General features: G+C 67.6%; 3 protein-coding genes across 3 annotated transcripts in view; 2 read left to right on the top strand and 1 right to left on the bottom strand.

The window, feature by feature from the left end:
- The first annotated feature begins 2178 nt into the window (after positions 1–2178).
- SCYL1 (SCY1 like pseudokinase 1) lies at positions 2179–9794 on the top strand. The gene is made up of 16 exons (XM_059872270.1): positions 2179–2422; positions 2799–2942; positions 3241–3363; positions 3646–3860; positions 3974–4064; positions 4247–4402; positions 4769–4927; positions 5400–5507; positions 5756–5869; positions 6685–6840; positions 7593–7781; positions 8073–8145; positions 8376–8570; positions 8655–8737; positions 8837–9032; positions 9577–9794. The coding sequence occupies exons 1-16, from the start codon at positions 2285–2287 to the stop codon at positions 9687–9689; spliced, it is 2253 nt and encodes a 750-aa protein (XP_059728253.1). The 5' UTR covers positions 2179–2284; the 3' UTR covers positions 9690–9794.
- An 89-nt stretch (positions 9795–9883) lies between these two features.
- Positions 9884–13882, top strand: TRPT1 (tRNA phosphotransferase 1). Its single transcript, XM_059872273.1, has 7 exons — positions 9884–9989; positions 10544–10625; positions 11396–11553; positions 12497–12671; positions 13086–13142; positions 13255–13365; positions 13686–13882. The coding sequence occupies exons 1-7, from the start codon at positions 9933–9935 to the stop codon at positions 13760–13762; spliced, it is 717 nt and encodes a 238-aa protein (XP_059728256.1). The 5' UTR covers positions 9884–9932; the 3' UTR covers positions 13763–13882.
- Positions 13883–13993: 111 nt separating this feature from the next.
- EHBP1L1 (EH domain binding protein 1 like 1) overlaps positions 13994–22103 on the bottom strand; it is a 14413-nt gene continuing 6303 nt past the window's right edge. Inside the window, exons 9-24 of the mRNA XM_059872311.1 lie at positions 21937–22024; positions 21653–21706; positions 21016–21091; positions 20713–20887; positions 19432–19564; positions 19230–19328; positions 18758–18906; positions 18071–18119; positions 17771–17982; positions 17083–17116; positions 16817–16987; positions 15940–16045; positions 15044–15143; positions 14785–14858; positions 14434–14548; positions 13994–14179 (exon numbers count right to left, since the gene is read on the bottom strand). Of these exons, the coding sequence (XP_059728294.1) occupies positions 14092–14179; positions 14434–14548; positions 14785–14858; positions 15044–15143; positions 15940–16045; positions 16817–16987; positions 17083–17116; positions 17771–17982; positions 18071–18119; positions 18758–18906; positions 19230–19328; positions 19432–19564; positions 20713–20887; positions 21016–21091; positions 21653–21706; positions 21937–22024 (1723 nt within the window). The 3' untranslated portion in view covers positions 13994–14091. The remainder of the gene's footprint in view (positions 14180–14433; positions 14549–14784; positions 14859–15043; positions 15144–15939; positions 16046–16816; positions 16988–17082; positions 17117–17770; positions 17983–18070; positions 18120–18757; positions 18907–19229; positions 19329–19431; positions 19565–20712; positions 20888–21015; positions 21092–21652; positions 21707–21936; positions 22025–22103) is intronic.

Here is a 22103-nt window from a genome sequence, read left to right as displayed (position 1 = left end):
GTTTTTTGCAGCCCCGCCGGCCCTGCCCCCGCCAGAGGAGCCTCCAAGAGCCAGACTGGGGCAAAAAAACCCCAAATCAGGGTCTGCAGGAACAGTAGGGAGCCAGAAATTGGTATTTGTGCCGCTTTCACCCCAAAATGGGCCACTCCAGGGATGGAAGGGGAGGGGGAGCTTTGGGTTTGGCTGCTTTGCCCCCCCCCCAAAAAAACCCCAAAATTGCTAAAATTGCCTCAGAACGCGCTGCTCGTAGGGCCCTCCCCCAAGCTGGGAATTTAAACCAAAACCAGGGGTTTTTCACCCAAAAAAAGTGCTTAGTCAGCGCCTTCGCGTGGTGCCTGGGGAGGGGGAGGAGCTTTTGAACCATTTCCCCTGGATTTTCCCCCAAAGCAAAGGGATGGAGGAGCAGGTGTTGGGGATGGGGGGTTGGGTGTTGTCTCTCTCCCCTCCCCACAGTGACAGTGCCAAAACCGCCTTGATTCGTCCCAAAATGGACAATTTGCTCCAAAAAAAGGCTTAAAAACTAGAAATTCCCCCCAAAATAAGAGGCAGGAAAAGGTGAGCCAGCAGAGTAAGTACCGGCGGGGCCCCGGGACGCGCCGACCCCAAAATCCCCCGTTCTCGGCCCAAGCTGCGAGGGGGGCGCGGGATGAACCCCAAAATCCCCGTTTTTGCGCCCGGATCGCGCGTCCGACCCCAAATCCCCGTTTCTGACCTCGTCGTGCTCCGGGGGCACGGGATTAACCCCAAATCCCCCCAGCTTGAGCCCATTTTGCGCCCTAAATTCCGAATTTCCAGCCCAATTTTGCGACCGGGACGCGCCTGTGACCCCAAATCCCCGTTTCTGAGTCTGTTTTGCGCCTGGGCCGTGACTCTGACCCAAAATCCCCATTTCTCCGCCCAAATTGCGCCGGGGGCACGTGCTGGGCCCCAGACCCCCCAAAGTGCTCGTTTTCGGGTGTGCTCCGGCCCCAAATTCCCCACATTTTGCCCCAAATCGTGTGGGGCGGGGCCGGACCCGTTTTGGGGAGGTTTTCTTGGTTTTTTTTTATTTTTCCCCGTTTCGGGAGGTTTTTTCTTTTCCTGAGAAAACTTTTCCCCGTTTTCTCAGGTTTTGCTTTTTCTCCTCTGGACCCAAAAAGGCCAAAAAAAAAGCAAAAGGCGCCGGTGGTGGCACCCCCGGGACCCCCCGGGGCGGGGTTCGACTCCCCGCGGCGCTGCTGCTGCTGGCCTGGGGCCCTATCGTGACAGAGACCCTCATATCACGACAGGGAGCCCCATATTGTGGTGGAGACCCCCCCCCCATTTCTCCTCCTTGACTCGGGGATCTCGAAATCCAGAGAAAAGGATGAGCCCCATATCCCGACAGGGACTTTATATCGCGACAGGAGCCCTTGTATTGCAATAAGGAGCCATTATCATGATGGGAGACCCCTCTCATTTATTCCCATGTTGTGACAGGGACCCCTTTTGGTGACACAGCCCCTATTATCGTGACAGGGACCCCCTGCTCCTCATTTTCCCAGAGCCCCGCACCAGGTGACCCACGGTTCCAGGACGGGGGATTCCCCATATCACGACAGGGATCGTCTATCGCGATAAGAATCCACATTTTGCAAGGGCTCCATATCCCGATAGGACCCTGGATCGCTCTCAAGACAAGTATCAAAACAGGACCCCCCTGTCACGACAGTGCTCCTGTATCGTGACAGGGCCCCGTGCTGCTCAGAGGACCCAGGACCGTGAGGGGGCGCTGTATCACAGGGAATCCCCATTATCGCGACAGGGACCCCCAGTGACCAATAAACTGCAGAGTCCAGACCGGCCTTGTGTCGTCATTGGGGCTGGGGTGGGGTGGGGTGGGGGTGTCACCGTGGTGCACATGACGTCATAGCAACGCGGGCTGGGTCCGCCTGGTGACGTCACCGCGGCTTCCTGCCGCGTGTCCCTTACAAGCCACGCCTTCCCACTGGTTTAGGCCTCGCTTCCTTTTCGCCCCGCCCTTTCACCATTGTTGATCCCTCATTGGTTCTTTTAGGCCCCTCCCCAGCTCCTTATTGGCTCTTCCGGGCCCCGCCCTTCGCTCCTCCCATTATCCACCCCCACCCTCTCATTGGCTCATCCAGACCCCACCCTGGGCCTTTCATTGGCTCGCCGAGGCCCCGCCCCCCCGGTCCGTCACCGGATCCTCCCGCCCGGCGCCGCCGCCGCTTCCTCCGGGCCCGCTCCGGCCCCGGGACCCGCTCGGCGCCCCGGGAGCCGCCGGGAGCGCGGGCCCGGCCCCGCCATGTGGCTCTTCTCCCGGGACCCGGTGCGGGACTTCCCCTTCGAGCTGGGCCCGCCCGATGCGGATCCCGAGGCGGAGCCGCTCCCGGACCCCGCGGCCCCGGCCCCGCTCTGGCGGCTGCTGCGGGGGCGCCGCAAGGTGGGGGGGGGTGTGGGGGGGGTGGTCTTGTGTCCCCTCGTGTGTCCCCTGCATGGCCATCCCTGCCCCGAGCCCCCCCGATGTCCCCGCGACCCCCATCCCCTCGGTGTCTCCACTTCGGTGTCCCTCGGTGTCCTCATCCCTTTGTGCCCCAGCTCTCGCTGTCACCTGTCCCCACGTCACCGTGTGTCCCCCATCGCCAGGTCCCAGATGTCTCTATCCCCACATCTCCATTTGTCCCCTCGTGTCCCCCTGTCCTGTCGTTACTCCGGCCCGGCGTGTCCCCACAGTGTCCCCCCCTTTCCCCCCTGGGCTGTTCCCCCGCTGTCCCCTCCCTGCCTGTCCCGGTGTCCCCTGACTGTCGCCGTGTCCCCAGGCCGATGGCGCTCCGGTGTCGGTGTTTGCCCACAGCCTGGGCCCGGGGGTGGATCCCGGTGCCACCGCGCTGGCCCGGGCGGGGCTGAAGCGGCTCCGCAGCCTCCGGCACCCCAACATCCTGGGCTACCTGGACAGCCTGGAGGTGACAGGGACGGGGACACCGCGGGGAGGTCACAGGGACATGGGGGAACACTGGGGGAATGAGGGGATTGGGAGTGAGTGGGGGGATATGAAGGGATGGGGACACTGGGGGGGACATAGGGACAATGAGAGGACAATGGTGGCAGGGGCAATGAGCAGTCAGGAGGGGACAGGGGGACATTGGGGGACAGGAATGGTGGGGACAGCGAGGGGACAAAGGAGGGACACAAACAAGGACTTGGAGGGGACACGGGGGGGTGACAGCGGGAGGTGGGGGTGACCCGGAGTGTCCCCCCCAGACGGAGCAGTGCCTGTACCTGGTGACAGAGGCCGTGACCCCCCTGCGGCGGCACCTGAGGCTGCACCCCCCGAGCGGGGACTCGGGCGAGCAGGAGGTGGCCTGGGGGCTGCAGCGGCTGCTGGTGAGGGGGGGTCTGGGAGGAATCTGAGGGGGGGTCCCTGAGGCCTTTGTGGGGACCCTGCAATCCGGGGGTGTGGGGGGGACCCTAAGATCTGGGGCGGGGAGGGGGGGCCCAGGTGGGTGGGGGGATCCTTGGGATCTTGGGGGGGTCTCCAGGATCTGGGGGGATTCTGGGATCCGGGGGGGGGGGGTTTCTTTCTGAGAGGTTTTTGGCTCCTGAGTGGGAGGCGACCATTTTGTGTGGGGGGGTTACCAATACTGGGGGGGTTTTTGTCCCCCCCAGACGGCGCTGGCGTTCCTGGGGGTCTCGGGGCTCGTTCACCACGCGCTGGGACTCGACGCCGTCTTCGTGGACCCCGGGGGCGAGTGGAAGCTGGGGGGGCTCGAGAGGGTGGCGGCCACCAGCGAGGGGACCCCCACCCGCCCTCCTGGTGACCCTCCCCGGCCCCAGGACCCCCCCGAGCTCAGCGACCCCTCCCGAGGGCAGGGGGACCCCTGGTGAGTTGGGGAGGGGACATGGAAACGGGGGAGGGGAGGGGGTGGCACTCTGGGGGCTCAGAGGACCACAGGGGTCTCCTGTGCCCCCTCCCCACTGTCACGGCCCCCACCAGGGCAGGGGACATGTGGCGCCTGGGCTGCCTCATCTGGGAGGTCTTCAATGGACCCCTCCCCCGGCCGGGGGCTCTGCGCAGCTTCGGCAAGGTCAGGACCCCCCCCCAAAATCCTGGGAACCCCCTGGGCACCCCTAAACACCCGGGATCCTCCCAGACTTGTGGATCCACCAAATTCCTGCTCACCCTCCAGAACCTCCCCAGCCTCAGGGGTCCCCCTGTCCCCCCAGCCCGTGGGGTGCCCCTGACCCCGTGTCCCCCCTGTCCCCCCAGCTGCCCCCCGGGCTCATCCCGCCCTTCTCGGAGCTGGTGGCAGCGGATCCGGGGGCCCGGCCGGGCCCGGGGCCGCTCCTGGAGCGGCTGCAGCGCCCTGGAGCCTTCCTGGCCTGTGCCCTGGTGCGCACCGGGCTCTTCCTCGAGCACTTCCAGGTGGGGCCTCAGCCTCGCTTCATCCCTGTTCCACCATCCTCATCCTCGTGTTCATTCCTGTGCTTTCATCCTCATTCCCATCCCTGTCTCCTCATCTTTGTGCTCGTTCCTGTTCCTTTTTCCCCATCATCATCCTCATCCCTGTCACTGCCTCTTGATCCGTTCCTTGATCCTCACCCCCATCCCATTCCTCATGTTCATTCCCGTTCCTTAATCCCCATCCCTTGCTCCCTGCTCTCCCATCCTCATCTCATTCCCATCCCTGTTCCTTCAACCTCTCCCTCATCTTCATCCCCATCCCCGTGTCCCCCCCATCCTGTGCTGTCCCCCCTGACCCCCCGGGTGTTTCTGGGACCCCCCTGGCAGGTCCGGGACCCCTCGGAGCGCCGGACGTTCCTGCAGGAGCTGCCCCCTCTCCTGGAGTCCCTCCCGGGGCCCTTCCGGAGGCACAAGCTGCTCCCGAGGCTGCTCGAGGCCCTGGAGCTGGGCAGCGCCGATGCCAGCGCCCTGCCCCCCCTGCTGCAGGTGGGACCCCCTCCAAAAGCCCCCCCTAAAACCTCCCTGATCCCCCAAATCCCACCCATAACCTCCCTGCCCCTCCCTGCTGCAGGTGCGACCCCCAAATCCCCCCCTAAAACCTCCCTGATCCCCCAAATCCCACCCACAACCTCCCTGCCCTTCCCTGCTGCAGGTGCGACCCCCAAATCCCCCCCTAAAACCTCCCTGATCCCCCAAATCCCACCCACAACCTCCCTGCCCCCCCTGCTGCAGGTGGGACCCCCCCCAAAAGCCCCCCCTAAAACCTCCCTGATCCCCCAAACCCCACCCACAACCTCCCTGCCCCTCCCTGCTGCAGGTGGGACCCCCCCAAAAGCCCCCCCTAAAACCTCCCTGATCCCCCAAATCCCACCCACAACCTCCCTGCCCCTCCCTGCTGCAGGTGGGACCCCCAAAAGCCCCCCCAATAACCCCCATACCCCCTGGTCTCCCCCCGCAGGTGGCGAAGGTCCTGGACCCCCCCGAGTACCAGGAGCGAATCGTCCCCGTCCTCGTCCGGCTCTTCTCGTCCCCTGAGCGGGGCCTGCGCCTGCGCCTGCTGCAGCTGGTGACTGGGAGCACTGGGAGGGACTGGGATGGGACTGGGATGGGACTGGGAGGGACTGGAATGGGACTGGGAAAGGACTAGAAAGGACTGGGATGGGACTGGGCTCAGACTGGGAGGGAAGGGAGGGGGTCTGTGGGCTTTGGGGGGGGTTCATGAGCTCAGAGGAGGCTTGGGGGATCCATGGGGGGGATGATCCGAGGTTTTTGGGGTCCCTGGGGGCGTTCAGGGGTCTCACAGCTCCCCCCCAGCTCGAGGAGTACATTGAGTTCCTGCCTGAGGCCACCGTGGATTCCCAAATTTTCCCCCACGTCGCCCACGGGTTCCTGGACTCCAACCCGGCCATCCGTGAGCAGACAGTCAAGGTGAGCCCCCAAAATCACCCAGGACCCCCACATCACCTGGGAACCGCCCCCAAAATCACCCAGGCCCCCCACATCACCTGGGAACCGCCCCCAAAATCACCCAGGACCCCCACATCACCTGGGAACCACCCCCAAAATCACCCAGGACCCCCACATCACCTGGGAACCACCCCCAAAATCACCCAGGACCCCCACATCACCTGGGAACCGCCCCCAAAATCACCCAGGACCCCCACATCTCCTGGGAACCACCCCCAAAATCACCCAGGCCCCCCACATCACCTGGGAACCGCCCCCAAAATCACCCAGGACCTCCACATCACCTGGGAACCGCCCCCAAAATCACCCAGGACCCCCACATCACCTGGGAACCGCCCCCAAAATCACCCAGGACCCCCACACCACCTGGGAACTGCCCCCAAAATCACCCGGGACCCCCAGAGTTCCTGGGACTCCCCCAGAAGTTACCTGGGGATCCCTCAAAACCACCTGGAGACTTTTCTAAAAATTAAACAGCAATCCACAAACCCACCTAGGGAGCCCCCCAACCACCTGGGTACTCCCCAAATGGGTGGGACTGAATGGGGACCCCCCCCAAATGGGTGGGACTGAGTGGGGACCCCCCTCCAAATATGTAGAACTTTTCAATCCCCTGTAGCCCCCCCCCAAATAACCTGGCAATGTCCTTCCAAATCCACCAAAACGGGGTGAGACTCCCCCAACCACCTGGGCACCCCCGAATGGGTCAGAACCCCCCCCCAAATCCCATCCGGGGGTGCCCCCTGACCCCCCCTCTGTGTGTCCCCTCCCCCCAGTCCATGGTGCTGCTGGCGCCCAAGCTGGGGGAGGGGCGCAGGGGGGGGGAGCTGCCGCGGCTGCTGCTGCGGGTGCAGGGGGGGGACGCGCTGGGACCCCTGCGCTGCAACGCCACGCTGTGCCTGGGCCGCCTGGCCCCCCACCTGCCCGCCCAGGTGAGCTCTGAGACCCCCCTGAACCCCCCCAAATTGGCCCAGTACCCATTCTCCCCTGTGCCCCCCCACCCCAGACCCCCCCACCATGGTTTGAGCCACCCAGGACCCCTTTACCCTGTCCCCCATCATTGTCCCCATGTCACTTCCCAGATCCTGTCCCCTCCCCCTGTCCCCTCTCCCCCCTCATTGTCCCCCTGTCTGCCCTCAGACCTGTCCCCCCCTCACTGTCCCCGTCCCCACTCCCTGTCCCCCCTCACTGTCACCTGTCCCCCCTCACTGTCCCCCTGTCCCCCCTCACTGACCCCCCTCACTGTCACGTGTCCCCCCTCACTGCTTCCTCTCACTGTCACCTGTCCCCCCTGACTGTCCCCCTGTCCCCCCTCACTGACCCCCCTCACTGTCACCTGTCCCCCCTCACTGTCCCCCTGTCCCCACTCCCTGTCCCCCCTTGACTGTCCCCCCCCACTGTCACCTGTTCCCCTGTCCCCACTCCCCGTCCCCCCTGTCACCTGTTCCCCTGTCCCCACTCCCTGTCCCCCCCTCACTGTCACCTGTCCCCCCTCACTGTCCCCCTGTCCCCACTCCCTGTCCCCCCTCACTGTCCCGCCCTCACTGTCACCTGTCCCCCCTCACTGTCACCTGTCCCCCCTCACTGACCCCCCTCACTGTCACCTGTTCCCCTTCACTGTCCCCCCTCCCTGTCCCCCTGTCCCCACTCCCTGTCCCCCCTGACTGTCCCCCTGTCCCCCCAGACCCGCCGGCGGGTTTTGGCCCCCGCCCTGGCCAGGGCCACCCGGGACCCCTTCCCCCCGGCCCGGGCCGCGGCCGTCGCCGCCTTCGCCGCCACCCACGGCTGCTACTCCCCCCCCGAGGTGGCGGCCCGGGTGCTGCCCCCCCTGTGCGCCCTCACCGTGGACCCCCACCCTGGGGTTCGGCAGCAGGTGAGGGTGGGGAGGGGGCTGGAGGAATTTGGGGAGGGGTCTGGGTGATGGGGAGGGGGGTTTGGGGGGGGTGGGAGGGACACAGAGGAATTGGGGAGGGGGGTTTGAGTGCTGGGGAGGGTCCCAGAGCAATTGTGGGGAGGTCCTGGAGTAACTGGGGGGGTGGTCAGGGTGCTGGGGGGGGTCTCAGAGCAATTGGGGGGTTCCTGGGTGGGGGGGTCAGGGTGCTATCAAGGGGGGGGGGGGGTCCCGGGGGTCTCTCACTGTTGGGGTCCCCCTGCCCCCCCCCAGGCGTTCCGGGCCATTCGAAGCTTCCTGGAGCAGCTGGAGGCGGCGGCCGAGGCCGGGGGGGTCCAGGAGGGGGGTGAGAAACTGCGGGGGGGGCAAAGACTGTGGGGAGGGGGGCCAAAAACTGGGGAGGGGGGCCAAAAATTGGGGAGGGGGGCCAAAAATGGGGGGTGGGGGGAAATGAAGTTCTGGGGGAAAGGGAGGGAATTGGGATGGGGGGGAAAGGGGGTGGGGGGACATGGGGGTGGTTTAGGGGTGTCGCCCCCTCACCCCACCCCCCGTGACCCCCTCCCCTCCCTCCCACAGACACCCCCAGCTCGGCCGCCGTGCCGGGGGGGGGCGCGGGGGGGCTGGGGGCGGCCGTGTCCTGGGCTGTCACCGGTGTCACCTCCCTGACCGCAAGGCTGATGGGGGGCGAGGGGGGGGCGGCCCCCGCACAGCCCCCCCCCACACAGGGACCCCCGCAGACCCCAGCCGAGAGCCCCACGGCCCCCCCAAAAGGTGAGTGACCCTTCCCCACAATTCCTGACCCCGCCCCCCCCCGCGCTTGGGGACCCCTTCTGAGCCCTCACTTTGCCCCCCCAGAGCCCCCCAGCGAGGAGCCCCCCCCCGAGGAGCCCCCCCTGGAAGATGCCGATGGGTGGGATGATGACTGGGGGAGTCTGGAGGTGAGTTTGGGGGGGGTCGTCACACTTGGGAAGGGGGGGTGGGGGCACAGTGTGACCCCTCCCCATCCCCTCACCTCTGTGTGTGTGTGTGTCCCCGAGGACATGGAGCTTCCCCGGAGCCCCCCCGCCAGCAGCCCGGAGGAATTGGGGACCCCCGCGCAGCCCCACACCCCCACAGAACCCCCCCCCAGCGCCCCTCCCCCAGCCGGGGGGGGTGATGAGGGCGAGGGGGGGTGGGGGGTGGGGGGCGAGTGGGGCACTGAGGACGCCTGGGAGGCGCTGCCCAGCCAGCACGGTGAGACCCCCCCCCCCAGGACACCCCCAGACCCACCCCAGACACCCCCTGACCCACCCCAGACACACCCACACACACCCAGGACCCCCAGGACAACTCTGGGACCCCCCAGACCTCCCCCAGACTACCCGAGACCCTCCCCCAGGACCCCCAGACCTCCCCCAGGACCTCCAGAACCCCCAGACCCCTCCCGGGACCCCCAGGACACCCCCAGACTCCCTCAACCCCCCCAGAGATCTCCCCAAACCCCCCCCGGGTGCTCCCCCACCCCCAAAACCCCCTTGGGATCCCTCCCCAGGACCCCTCGATGCCCCCGAGGGACTCCCCTGCCTCCCAGGACCCCTCCCCGGTGTCCTTGGGACCCCAGACCCCCCCAGTGACCCCTGGACCCCTCCATCCTCCTGAACCCCCATTCCCAGAGACCCCCCCAGCCGCCCTCTCCCTGTCCCTCCCCCTGATCCCCCTGACCCCCCTACTCGTCCCCCTGATCCCCCTGACCCCCATTTTCCCTGTCACCCCCCCGGTGACCTCCGTGTCCCCTCAGGGCCCCCCCCGGGCCGGCGGCAGCGGGAGCAGCAGCGGCGCCGCGAGCTCGAGGCCAAGCGCCGGGCGGGTCCCCGGGGCCCCCCAAAACTGGGGGCTCGAAAACTCGACTGAGGGGTGGGGAGGGGGTCCTGGAGGAAGGGACGGGGGGGTAAAAATCCCCTTTGGGTTTTTTTTTGTGGGGAGGGGGATCGGTAATAAAAACCCCCAGACCCGCAATGACGGCTCGAGGTGGCGGCGGGAATCCGTGAGGGGGACACGTGACCCGTCGGGCACGTGGCGCGGTGGGGGGCGGGGCCAGGCGGCGCGCGGCCGGGATCACGTGGCGCGGCGGGCCGGGCGGTCACGTGGCCCCGCATGGCCGGCGGGGAGGGCGCGAGCGCCGCCCAGCGGCGGCGGCGGCGGAAGGAGGAGGTCGGGGAGGGGGCGGGGGGACCCCAAAATTGAGGGGGGGGACCCCAGGATTGGGTGGGAGACACTCCAAGGGGGGTGGGGACATGGGGGGTGGTGGGGGGGGACACGGGGGAGAGGTGACAAGGACACTCCAAGGAGGGGGGGGGGAACACCCCAAGGAGGGGGGGACATGGGAAGGGGAGGGGGCAAGAACCCCAAAATTTGGGGGGGGGGGGACATACAAACTCCGGGAGGGGAGGGGACAAGGACAGGGGAGGGAGGGGGGACCCAAATGGGGACACTCCGGTGGTGGGGAGGGGGCATCAAAGTCGGGGGAGACACGTGGGGGACCCAGAAATGCCCGGGGGGCTTTGGGGGGGGGGGGGGTCCAGGTATTGGGGAGGGGGGGATACTGAAGGGGGGGGCGTTTGAAGTTCAATTTGGGGAGGGGGTAAAGATTGGGGGTCGGCCGTGAGGTTGGGGGGGCTGTGGGTGGTGCCCAGGGGTGGGTTGGGGTCCCAAGGGGGGGTTGGGGTCTCGAATGGGGGGTTGGGGTCACCCTTGGGCCCCCCCAGGACCCCGGGGTGCGGCTGTCCAAGGCCCTGAGCTATGTCCTGCGCCATGGGGCTGAGGCCGAGGGGCTGCCCATGGGCCCGGGTGGGTGAGACCCCAAACCCCACCCTAAAATCCCTCAAAAACCCACCCCAAAATCCCTGAAAATCCACCCCAAAATCCCTCAAAAACCCACCCCAAAATCCCTGAAAATCCACCCCAAAATCCCTCAAAAACCCACCCCAAAATCCCCCAGAAACCCACCCCAAAATCCCTCAAAAACCCACCCTGAAGTCCCCTAAAAACCCACCCTATAATCTCCTAAATCCCCACCCCAAAATCCCTGAAAATCCACCCCAAAATCCCCCAAAAACCCACCCTAAAATCCCTCAAAAACCCACCCCAAAATCCATGAAAATCCACCCCAAAATCCCCTAAAAACCCACCCCAAAATCCCCCAAAAACCCACCCCAAAATCCCTGAAAATCCACCCCAAAATCCCCCATAACCCACCCTAAAATCCCCGAAAATCCCCCCCAAAACCCACCCCAAAATCACCCCCCAAAGCCCACCCCAAAGTGCCCCCTTAAACCCTTTAATCCCCTCCAGGTTCCCCCAAATCCTCTCTGGGATCCCCTAAATGTCCTCTGGGACCCCCAAACACCCCCTGGGATACCCCAAATGCCCCCAGGGACCCCCCAAACACCCAAATACCCTTTGGGACCCCCCCAGACTCCCCCAAATACTTTTGGGACCCCCAGAACACCCCCTGGGACACCCCAAATGCCCCCAAACACCCCTTGAGACCCCCCCAAACACCCCCGGGACCCCCCCCGAAGGCCCTGACGGGGGTCTCGGGGGGGTTTTGGGCTCAGACGGTTTTGTTGAGGTGGGGGCTCTGCTGCGGCTGCGGCGCTTCGCGGGGGTCTCGGAGGGCGACGTGCGCAGGGTGGTGGCCGCTGACCCCAAGGGTCGCTTCGCCCTCCGGCCGGACCCCCTGAGGGTCAGGGCCAACCAGGGGCACTCCCTGCCGGTGAGGGGGGGTCCCCGAGGGGTTTGGGGGGGGTCCTCGAGGGGTCTGGGGGGGATGGAGAGGGGATTTGGGGGGGTTTATGGGGGGTTATGGGGGATTGGGGGTGTCTGGAAAAGGATTTGGGTGGGTTTATGGGGGATTTGGGGGTCCCCGAGGGGTCTGGGGGGGGTCCCCGAGAGGTTTGGGGGGGGTTTATGGGGGATTTTTGGGGATTGGGGGGGTCTGGAAAAGGATTTGCGTGGGTTTATGGGGGATTTGGGGGTCCCCGAGGGGTCTGGGGGGGCTGGAGAGGGGATTTGGGGGGGTTTATGGGGGGTTATGGGGGATTGGGGGGTCTGGAAAAGGATTTGGGTGGGTTTATGGGGGATTTGGGGGTCCCCGAGGGGTCTGGGGGGGGTCCCCGAGAGGTTTGGGGGGGTTTATGGAGGATTTGGGGAGGTCCCAGGGGGATTTGGGGGGTCCCCGAGGGGTTTGGGGGGGCCTGAAGAGGAGTTGGGTGGGTTTATGGGGGATTTGGGGGGGCTGGAGAGGAGTTTTGGGGGAATTTATGGGGGATTTTGGGGTCTGGAAAAGGATTTGGGGTTTACGGGGGATTTGGGGGGGGGTCTCCGAGAGGGTTGGGGGATCCGGAGAGGAGTTTTGGGTGGGATTTGTGGAATTTTGTGCGGGACTTTGGGTGTCCCGCTTGGATTTTGGGGATCCGGGAGGGATTTTGGGGATCCGGGGTTGGATTTTGGGAATCCGGGGTTGGATTTTGGGAATCCGGGAGGGACTTTGAGTGTCCCGGCTTGGATTTTGGGAATCCGGGAGGGATTTTGGGAATCCGGGGTTGGATTTTGGGAATCCGGGAGGGATTTTGGGGATCCGGGGTTGGATTTTGGGGATCCGGGGTTGGATTTTTGGGGGTCTCAGCTGCTCCAGGGGGCGTGTCCGGGGGTCGCAGGTGCCGGAGCTGGAGCTGACCCCCCTGCTCACCCCCGGGGCGCTGCCCCCCACCCTCGCCCACGGCACCCGGCGCCGCCTGTGGGGCCCGATCCGGGCGGGGGGGCTGCGCCCCATGGGGCGGCAACACCTGCACCTGGCGGGGGGGCTGCCGGGGGACCCCGGAGTGCGCAGCGGTGAGTGACCCCCCCCCCCCAAAAAACCCCCCCAAAACCCCCCCGGGACACCCCAAAAACCCCCAAGATCCCCAAACCCCACAGAGCCCCCAGGCTCACCTGGCGGGGTGCACCGTGATGTGAGACCCCTCCCCAAAAACAAACCCCGGGGCACCCCCAAAAAGTCCCCAAACTCAGCAGGGACCCCCTAAACCCCCCCCAAGGACCCCTCCCCAAAGCTCCCAAACCCCTTTGGCACACCCGAATCTTCCCCAAATCCTCTCGAGCCCCCAAATCCCTTTCTAGGATCCCTCAAATGCTTCAAATCCTTCTCGACACCCCCAAACCTCCTTCCTGCAGCTCCCCAGACCCTCCCAAAGCCCCCCAGGACCCCCCAAAACCCCCCAGGACCCCCCAAAATCCCCCTCCCCACAGGGATGAGGTCGGACTCGGAGATCGCCATCATCATCGACGGCCCCCGGGCGCTGGCGGGTGAGGGGGGGATGTCCCGATTTTTGGGGGGGTTCCCGATTTTTGGAGGGGGTCCCCAATGTTTGGGGGGTCCCCCCGATGTCCGTGTGACCCCCCCCGACCCCTCCCCCAGACGGGATCCCCTTTTTCCGCTCGGCCAACGGGGTGATCCTGACACCGGGGGACGCCCAGGGCCGGATCCCCCCCAAATATTTCCTGCGGGTTCTGCAGCTGCGGCCGCACCGTGAGGGGCGGGGGACCCCAAAATTGGGGTGGGGGGTTTGGGGGGAGACCCCGAAACTTGGGGGTCAAAGGGTTTGGGGGGATTATTCAGGAATTTGGGGAGGGATCCTGAAATTGGGGGTCTGGGGAGGTCGGGGAGTTTGGGGGGGACCCCAAAACTGGCGGGGGGGGGGGGCTCGGGGATTTGGGGGGACCCCAAAACTGGGGGGGGGGCTTTGGGTGGACTCAGGGTTCGGGGGGGCTTTGGGGGTCCGGGATTGAGAGTTGGGGGGGGGTCCCGTTACCATGGCAACAGCTCCTCTATTTCCCCCCCCTCCCCAGGGTGTGAACTGCCCCTGGACGGACCCTGGGACGAGGGGGGGGAGAGACCCCCGGATGAGGATTTGGGGGGGGTCTGAGCCCCTCCCCCACCACCCGAGGATTTGAGGGGTTCCACCTCTCCCCCCATAAGGATTTGGGGGGGGGGTCTGAGCCCCCCCGGATCCCACAGACCCAAATAAAGCCCCCCCTGAGCACGGCGAGTGTCACATGGTGGGGTCAGAGCTCAAACCCCCCTCCCCAAATAACCCCCGGGGGGACCCAGGACCCTCCCAGTCCTCCCCAGTCCCTCCCAGTTTCCCTAAATCGGATTTCACACAGAAATTCTCCTTTATTGCTGCATCCACCCGGATCTGGGGGGTCCCGGGGGGGGATTTTGGGGGTCCCGGGGGGGGTCCCGGGGGGTCCCTCAGCAGATCCCGCACGTTTCCCTGCGGCCGAAGCGGCGGTGCCGGGGCTCGAGGCTCCGCCGCAGCTCCTCATCCTCCTCCAGCGCCCTGCGGGGGTCGGGGGGCGTCGGGCAGGGGGGGACCCCCAAAAAACCCCCCGGGACCCCCCCTCAGGACCCCTCCCCATCCACCCCAAGACCCCCGAACCACCCCAAACCCCTCCTGGACCTCCCCGTGCCAGCCCTGCTGTCCCTCCTGAGCCCCCCGGGAGCCCTCAGGACCCCCCCAGACCCCCCGGGCCCCCCCCCCTGTCCCCCCGCTGTCTCCCCGGTGTCCCCCCGGTGTCCCCCCGGTGTCCCCACCTGCTCTCGCGGCGGTGCCGGTCCCGCACGAGCCGGTCCCGCCGGTTCACCAGTGCCACCAGTTCCTCCAGTAAGAGCTGCTCGCGCTCGCGCTGTGCCGGCGGCTTCTGCCACTCTGGGGGGGTCCCCAAATGTCCCCCAAATGTCCCCAAGTGTTCCCAATGTCCCCCTGTCCCACCCGATGTCCTCACCATGTCCTCCCCCCATCCCCAGTGTCCCCCTGTCCCCAGTGTCCCGCCGATGTCCCCATCTCCCCCCTGTCCCCGATGTCCCCGGTGTCCCCCCCTGTCCCCGGTGTCCCGCCGATGTCCCCCCTGTCCCCGGTGTCCCCCCCTGTCCCCAGTGTCGCACCCTCTGTCCCCAGCAGCCCCCGCAGCTCCCGGCTCAGCAGCTCAAAGCGTCGCTCCAGGTCCCGCTCCTGCGCCCTGGGGGTGACACGAGGGGACAAAAGGGGACAAGGAGGTGTCACCGGGGCTGGCAGAGCTCCCCCGCAGCGTCCCCAGGGTCCCCTCGCGGACACCGGAGCGGGGGGGGGGCACAGGGAGGGGACACGGGGGGAGGGTGGCGATGTCGCCGCGGTGTCACCGCGGTGTCGCCGCTGTCCCCTCACAGCAGCTGCAGCTGGTCCTGTCGCCGCACCAGCAAATTCCGCTGCTGCACCAGCGAGAACCAGGCCCGGAGCAGCCGCTCCTCGCGGGAGGGGTCCGCGCCTGGGGACACGGGGACAGCGGGGACGTTGGGGACAGCGGGGGGATTGGGGACATCGGGGGGATTGGGGACATTGGGGACACAGGGACAGTGGGGACGTTGGGGACAGCGGGGGGATTGGGGACAGCGGGGGGATTGGGGACATGGGGACAGCGGGGACGTTGGGGACAGCGGGGATGTTGGGGACATCAGGGACAATGGGGATATTGGAGACATTGGGGACAGAAAGGACATTGGGGATATTGGGGACATTGGGGATATTGGGGACATGGAGGATGTTGGGGACATTGGGGACAGAGAGGACATTGGGGATATTGGGGACATTGGGGACATTAGGGACAGAGAGGACATTGGGGATATTGGGGACATTTGGGACATTAGGGACAGAGAGGACATTGGGGATATTGGGGACATTGGGGACATTGGGGACAGAGGACATTGGGGATATTGGGGACATGGAGGATGTTGGGGACATTGGGGACAGAGGGAACATCGGGGGGACATTGAGGACATTGGGGGATATGGGGGACACTGGGTGAGCACGGGGACAATGGGACATTGGGGACATCAGGGGACACAGGGACATGGGGGACACTGTGGGCCCCGTGTCCCCATGATGTCCCCTGCTGTCCCTCTTTTCCCTTGCTCTCAATGCCCAGTGTCCCCAATGCCCCCTCTCTGTCCCCATACCCCCCCGTCCCGCTGTCCCCAACGTCCCCCTGTCCTTGCTGTCCCCCCAGTGTCCCCAATGTCCCCGCTGTCCCCAGTGTCCCCCCAATGTCCCCGCTGTCCCCTCACCGCTGTCCATCAGCTCCCGCAGTTCCCGCTCCAGCGCCGGGGCCTGAGCGTCCAGCCGGGCCTGCTCCTGCTCCAGGGCCAGCAGCTCGGCCGCCACCCACTGTCCCTGTCACCGCGGGGACACCGCTGTCACCCCTGTGCCACCCTGCTCCTGCTCCAGGGCCAGCAGCTCGGCCGCCACCCACTGTCCCTGTCACCGCGGGGACACCGCTGTCACCCCTGTGCCACCCCTGCTCCTGCTCCAGGGCCAGCAGCTCGGCCGCCACCCACTGTCCCTGTCACCGCGGGGACACCGCTGTCACCCCTGTGCCACCCCTGCTCCTGCTCCAGGGCCAGCAGCTCGGCCGCCACCCACTGTCCCTGTCACCGCGGGGACACCGCTGTCACCCCTGTGCCACCCACTGTCCCTGTCACTGCGGGGACACCGCTGTCACCCCTGTGCCACCCTGCTCCTGCTCCAGGGCCAGCAGCTCGGCCGCCACCCACTGTCCCTGTCACCGCGGGGACACCGCTGTCACCCGTGTGCCACCCACTGTCCCTGTCACTGCGGGGACACCGCTGTCACCCGTGTGCCACCCACTGTCCCTGTCACCGCGGGGACACTGCTGTCACCCCTGTGCCACCCACTGTCCCTGTCACCGCGGGGACACCGCTGTCACCCCTGTGCCACCCCTGCTCCTGCTCCAGGGCCAGCAGCTCGGCCGCCACCCACTGTCCCTGTCACCGCGGGGACACCGCTGTCACCCCTGGCTGTCCCTGCCTTCCCTCCAATGTCCCCCTCCCCATTGTCCCCCATTGTCCCCAAGGTCCCCTCCCTGTGTCCCCAGTGGTGTCCCCAATGTGTCCCCCCCTGTGTCCCCCCCCCGGGTCCCCTTACCCCGCTCTCCTCCTCGGGGGGCTCCAGGGGCTCCCTGGGGGTCTCTGGGGGGGGAGGGGACACGGGGGGGACACACGGGGGTGACCCCGACTCCCCCCCGGGGGGTCCCACGGCCGCGCCCCCCCCGCGCTCACCGGAGGGGGGAGGGGCGGGGGGGGTCCCGACGTCACCCTGGGGACAGAGGGGGGGTCAGGGGGGGTCGGGGGGGGTCGGGGGGGCACCTTGGGGGTCCGGGGGGGGGTCTCTGGAGGGGGGAGGGGTCTCACCTTCGGGGGAGGGTCCCGCAGGCGGGGGAAGCTCCTGGAGCGGGGGGGGGGGCGTGGGGAGACCCCTCCCCACCCCCACGGGTCGGGGGGAGCGGGGGGGGCGCTCCGGCAGAGCCGCCCCCTCCCCAAATGCTGGGGGGGGGGTCCTGGGGGGGCTCCCCTTTAATGGGGCCGAGCTGGGGGTCCCGGGGGGGGCTGGGCGGGGGTCCCCCCTCGGCTGTGTCACTGGGGGGGTCCTGGGGGGGCCCCCCCTCCACGGGGGGGTCTGGGGGCGCCCCCCCCTCGATGGGGTCGAGCTGGGGGGGGTCTGCGGGGGGCTCCCCCTGCTCAGTGTCCATCTGGGGGGGGTCTGGGGGGGGTCTCTTGGGACCCTCCCTCGGTGATGCTGAGTTGGGGCTCTGGGGGGGTCCCGGCTGGGGTCTCTGGGGGGGTCTGGGGGTCCCGGGGGGGCTCCTGGGGCTCCTCCGCAATGGAGGCGCTCTGGGGGCGCGGGGGGGGTCCCCGGGGGGGTCGTTTGGGGTCCCCCCTCGGTGACGTCATCTAAAAGGTCCTGGGGGGTCCCCGGGGGGGTCGTTTGGGGCCCCCCCCTCGGTGACGTCACTCGGTGATTCCGGGGGTCTCCCCTCCTCCATGCTGCCGCTCCAGGGGGGGTCCGGGGGGGTCTCTTGGGGCCCCCCCTCAGTGACGTCATCCCGAAAGTCCTGGGGGGTCTCCGGGGGGGTCTCTTGGGGCCCCCCCTCGGTGAAGCCGCTCGGGGGTCGCGGGGGGGTCCCCGGGGGGGGTCCCCAGGAGCGCTCGGACCTGGCTGAGGAAGGTCATGACCCCCAGGCTGTCGGGGGTCTCCATGTCCGAGGGGTCCAGGAGCCGCGGGACCCCCAGGGCCGCGAAGGCGTCGAAGGCCTGGGTGGGGGGAGGGGTGGGGGGGTCAAGGTGGGGGGGGACTCCCAAGCCTGGAGCCCCCCCGGGCCCCCCAGCCCCCCCCACGCACCCGTTTGTTGTTGCCCCGGTGGTCCCGGGGGTCCAGAGCCTCGAAATCACTGCAGGGGGGAGGGGGACATTGGGGGGGGGGGGGGGCTTGGTCACTGCGGGGGTCCCCAAGTGACCCAAACCCCCCCCCAACATCCCCGGGGGGCCCTGACCCCCCCCATCCATGGGTGCCCCCCCGAATTGCTCCTCAGCCACCCCCCCCAGGCTCCTCTCAGGTGTCCCCTCTGTCCCCTGTGACCCCCCCGAACCCCTCCAGGACCCCCCCCCAATCCCCTCATGTCCCCCACAAACCCTCCAGGACCCCCCACAAACCCCCAGGACCCCCCCAAACCCCCCAGGATCCACCTGTGACCCCCCCAAACCCCTCACGTCCCCCCCAAAGCCCCCCAGGACCCCTCCAGGACCACCTCAAACCCCCAGGACCCCCTCCCAATCCCCTCATATCCCCCCCAAACCCCCCAGGACCCCCCCCCAAAACCCCCAGGATCCCCCCAAAGCCCCCCAAGATCCACCTGTGACCCCCCCAAACCCCCCAGGACCGCCCCCCAATCCCCTCATGTCCCCCACAAACCCCCCAGGACCCCCCAAACCCCCCCATGTCCCCCTCCAAACCCCCTCCCCTACCCTCCTGCCCCCCCCCAGGGTGCCCCTCCCCCCTCCCCTCCCCCCCCCGCGCCCCCCCCCTCACATCTCTCGGGGTCTCAGCCGGTGCAGGAGGGCGCAGAACCCCAACCCGCTGCTCCAGGACCCCCCGAAATCGGTGACGGCGACCCCCGGGTACCCGGCCGTGACCCCCCGGCACCAGGCCAGGAGCGCCCCGCGACCCCCGGGGGGGTCCTGGGGGGGCACGGGGGGGGGGTCAGCACAGAGAGACCCCCCCCAGCACAGAGAGACCACCCCAGCACAGAGAGACCCCTCCCCAGAGACCCCCCAGCACAGAGAGACCCCCCCCAGCACAGAGAGACCACCCCCAGCACAAAGAGACCCCCCCCAGAGACCCCCCAGCACAGACAGACCCCCCCCAGAACCCAGAGACCCCCCCCAGAGACGCCCCCCAGACCCAAAATGGGGGGAGGGGGGAACACCCCCAAACACGCCCCCCACCCCCATGGGACCCCCACCCCCCCAATTCAGGGGTCCCTGCCCCCCCCCCCACTCACCGCGCTGATTTCGGGGGGGGTCTCTGGGTCCCCCCCCCGGCTCTGGGGGGGTCCCTCCGTGTCCCCAAATTGGGGGGGGCCCCGCTGGGGAGGGGGGCGCTGGGGGGGAGAGGACGGTCAGGGACCCCCCCCAGGGACCCCCCGGCATTGGGGGGACACCGGGGGGGGGGTTGGGGACATTGGGGACACCTCGGGGACCCACCTCGGGGTGCGGGGGGGGCGCCCCCCCGCCCTGTGCGCCCCCCCCCTCGTCCTCGGGGTCACTCTCGAAGTCCCCCAGGTCGGCCACGTCCCCGGGGGGGCTCAGGCTGGTGACACTCTGCATGTCCTCGTCCCTGGGGGGGAGGACAATGTCCCCAAGGGGGTCCCCGAGGCCCCCCCCAGCTGCAATGTGTCCCCCCCCGGTGTCCCCAAGAGCCCCCGGCCCCACCACGGACACCAAATGTCCCCAAAGCCCCTCAATGTCCCCAAAGTTATTGTGTCCCCCTCAATGTCCCCAACGTCCCTTCGATGTCCCACAATGTCCCTTTATTGTCCCTTTAATGTCCCCCGATGTCCCCTCTGTCCCCCAATGACCCCTTTCATGTCTCCCTGTCCCTTCAATGTCCCCAGTGTCCCCGTTCCTTCTCCATGTCTCCAATGTCCCCAATGTCCCTTCAATGTCCCCAATGTCCCCAATATCCCGAATGTCCCCACTGTCCCCTCAATGTCCCTGCTGTCCCCCAGTCCCCCCAATGTCCCCGTGTCCCCCCGGTGTCCCCAACGTCCCCCCAATCCCTAATGTCCCCCCAGTGTCCCCAATGTCCCCCCCGCTGTCCCCAATGTCCCCAATATCCCCAATGTCCCCCCAATCCCTAATGTCCCCCGGTGTCCCCACTGTCCACAATGTCCCCCCGCTGTCCCTGTGTCCCCAATCCCCCAATGTCCCCGTGTCCCCCCGCTGTCCCCAACGTCCCCCCAATCCCTAATGTCCCCCCAGTGTCCCCCCCCCGCTGTCCCCCAATGTCCCCAGTATCCCCAATGTCCCCCCAATCCCTAATGTCGCTGTCCCTGTGTCCCCAATCCCCCAATGTCCCCGTGTCCCCCCAGTGTCCCCAATGTCCCCAACATCCCCAATGTCCCCCCAATCCCTAATGTTCCCCCAGTGTCCCCAATGTCCCCAATGTCCCCCCAGTCCCTAATGTCCCCCCGGTGTCCCCAATGTCCCATGTCCCCCCGCTGTCCCTGTGTCCCCAGTCCCCTGATGTCCCCATGTCCCCCCGGTGTCCCCAATGTCCCCAACATCCCAATGTCCCCCCAGTCCCTAATGTCCCCCCGCTGTCCCCAATGTCCCCAATGTCCCCCCGCTGTCCCTGTGTCCCCTCAATGTCCCTGCTGTCCCCAATCCCCCGGTGTCCCCAATGTCCCCAATATCCCAACGTCCCCCCAATCCCTAATGTCCCCCCGCTGTCCCCCCGCTGTCCCCGTGTCCCCAGTGCCGTACGTGGGGTGTCCCTCCATCAGGACGAGCCCGCGCAGCCGCAGCCGCAGCGTGGCCGTTGTCACCTTGCGGCTCCGGGGGCGCAGGGACAGGGACACCGGGGTGTCCCCAACCCCCCGCCAGGCGCCCCAGCTCCAGCGGGGCTGCGGCCACCACCGAGCGCCGGCCCCCGCGACTCCTGCGGGGACAGCGCGGGGGGACAGCTGGGGACAGCTGGGGACAGCTGGGGACACCGTGGGGGGACAGCTGGGGACACCTGGGGACAGCCGGGGACAGCTGGGGACAGCTGGGGACAGCTGGGGACACCACGGGACACCGCGGGGGGACAGCTGGGGACAGCCGGGGACAGCTGGGGACACCGCGGGTCGGGGCTCGGGGACACCTGGGGGACAGTCGGGGGACAGCTGGGGACAGCCAGGGACAGCCGGGGACACCTGGGGACAGCTGGGGACATCGCGGGTCCGGGCTCGGGGACACCTGGGGGACAGCTGGGGGACAGCCAGGGACACCCGGGGACACCTGGGGAACACCTGGGGATACCCAGGGACATCTGGGAACACTGTGGGTCGGGGACAGCTGGGAGAAACCTGAGGGACACCCGGGGGACACCTGGGGACAGCCAGGGACACCTGGGGGCCACTCAGGGACCCCAGTGTCACCCACCCGGGGGGACCCTGATGTCACCCCTGTGCCACCCAGAGACCCCCCCCCCCCCAATGCCCCAGGGGACCCCGATGTCACTGAGAGACCCCAAGGGAAACCCCAATATCCCCCAGCCCAGGGACCCCGATGTCACCGCAGTGTCACCCAGGGACCCCCGGCTTCCCCCCCCCCGTTTTTGGGGTCCCCCCCCGTTTTTGGGGTGTCCCCCCCGTTTTTGGGGTGTCCCCCCCGTTTTTGGGGTGTCCCCCCCCGGTTTTTGGGGTGTCCCCGCCCCCCTCACGTTGACCACGAGGAAGTTCCAGGTTTTGTCATCGAAGGCGGTGGCCTGGGGGTCCTGGGGGGGCAGGGGGGGGGTCACTGGGGGGGGGTCCTGGGGGGGCAGGGGGGGTCACTGGGGGGGGTCCTGGGGGGGCAGGGGGTGTCACTGGGGGGAGGGGACACACCAGGGGGGGTCTGGGGTGGATTGGGGGGGTCCAGAAGGGTCCGAGAGGGTCTGAGGGGGGGGAGGGGAGGGGAGGGGGACAGGCCAGGGTCCGGGGGGGTCCGGGGGGGGGTCGCACGTACCCGGTACAGGGTCACCACCACCTCGAGGGTCTCGGGCACCACCCAGACCACCATCCCCCGCCGCGGGTCCTGGATGCCCGGCTGCCACCTGCGGGGCTGCACCCCCCGTCAGGGACCCCAAAAAACCATCCCTGACCCCCCCGGGACCCCCAAAAACCACCCCTGAC

Source organism: Haemorhous mexicanus, chromosome 35 (genome assembly GCF_027477595.1).
Source record: "Haemorhous mexicanus isolate bHaeMex1 chromosome 35, bHaeMex1.pri, whole genome shotgun sequence".
NCBI classification, from domain to species: domain Eukaryota; kingdom Metazoa; phylum Chordata; class Aves; order Passeriformes; family Fringillidae; genus Haemorhous; species Haemorhous mexicanus.
This window is presented reverse-complemented; position numbering and strand designations above follow the sequence as displayed.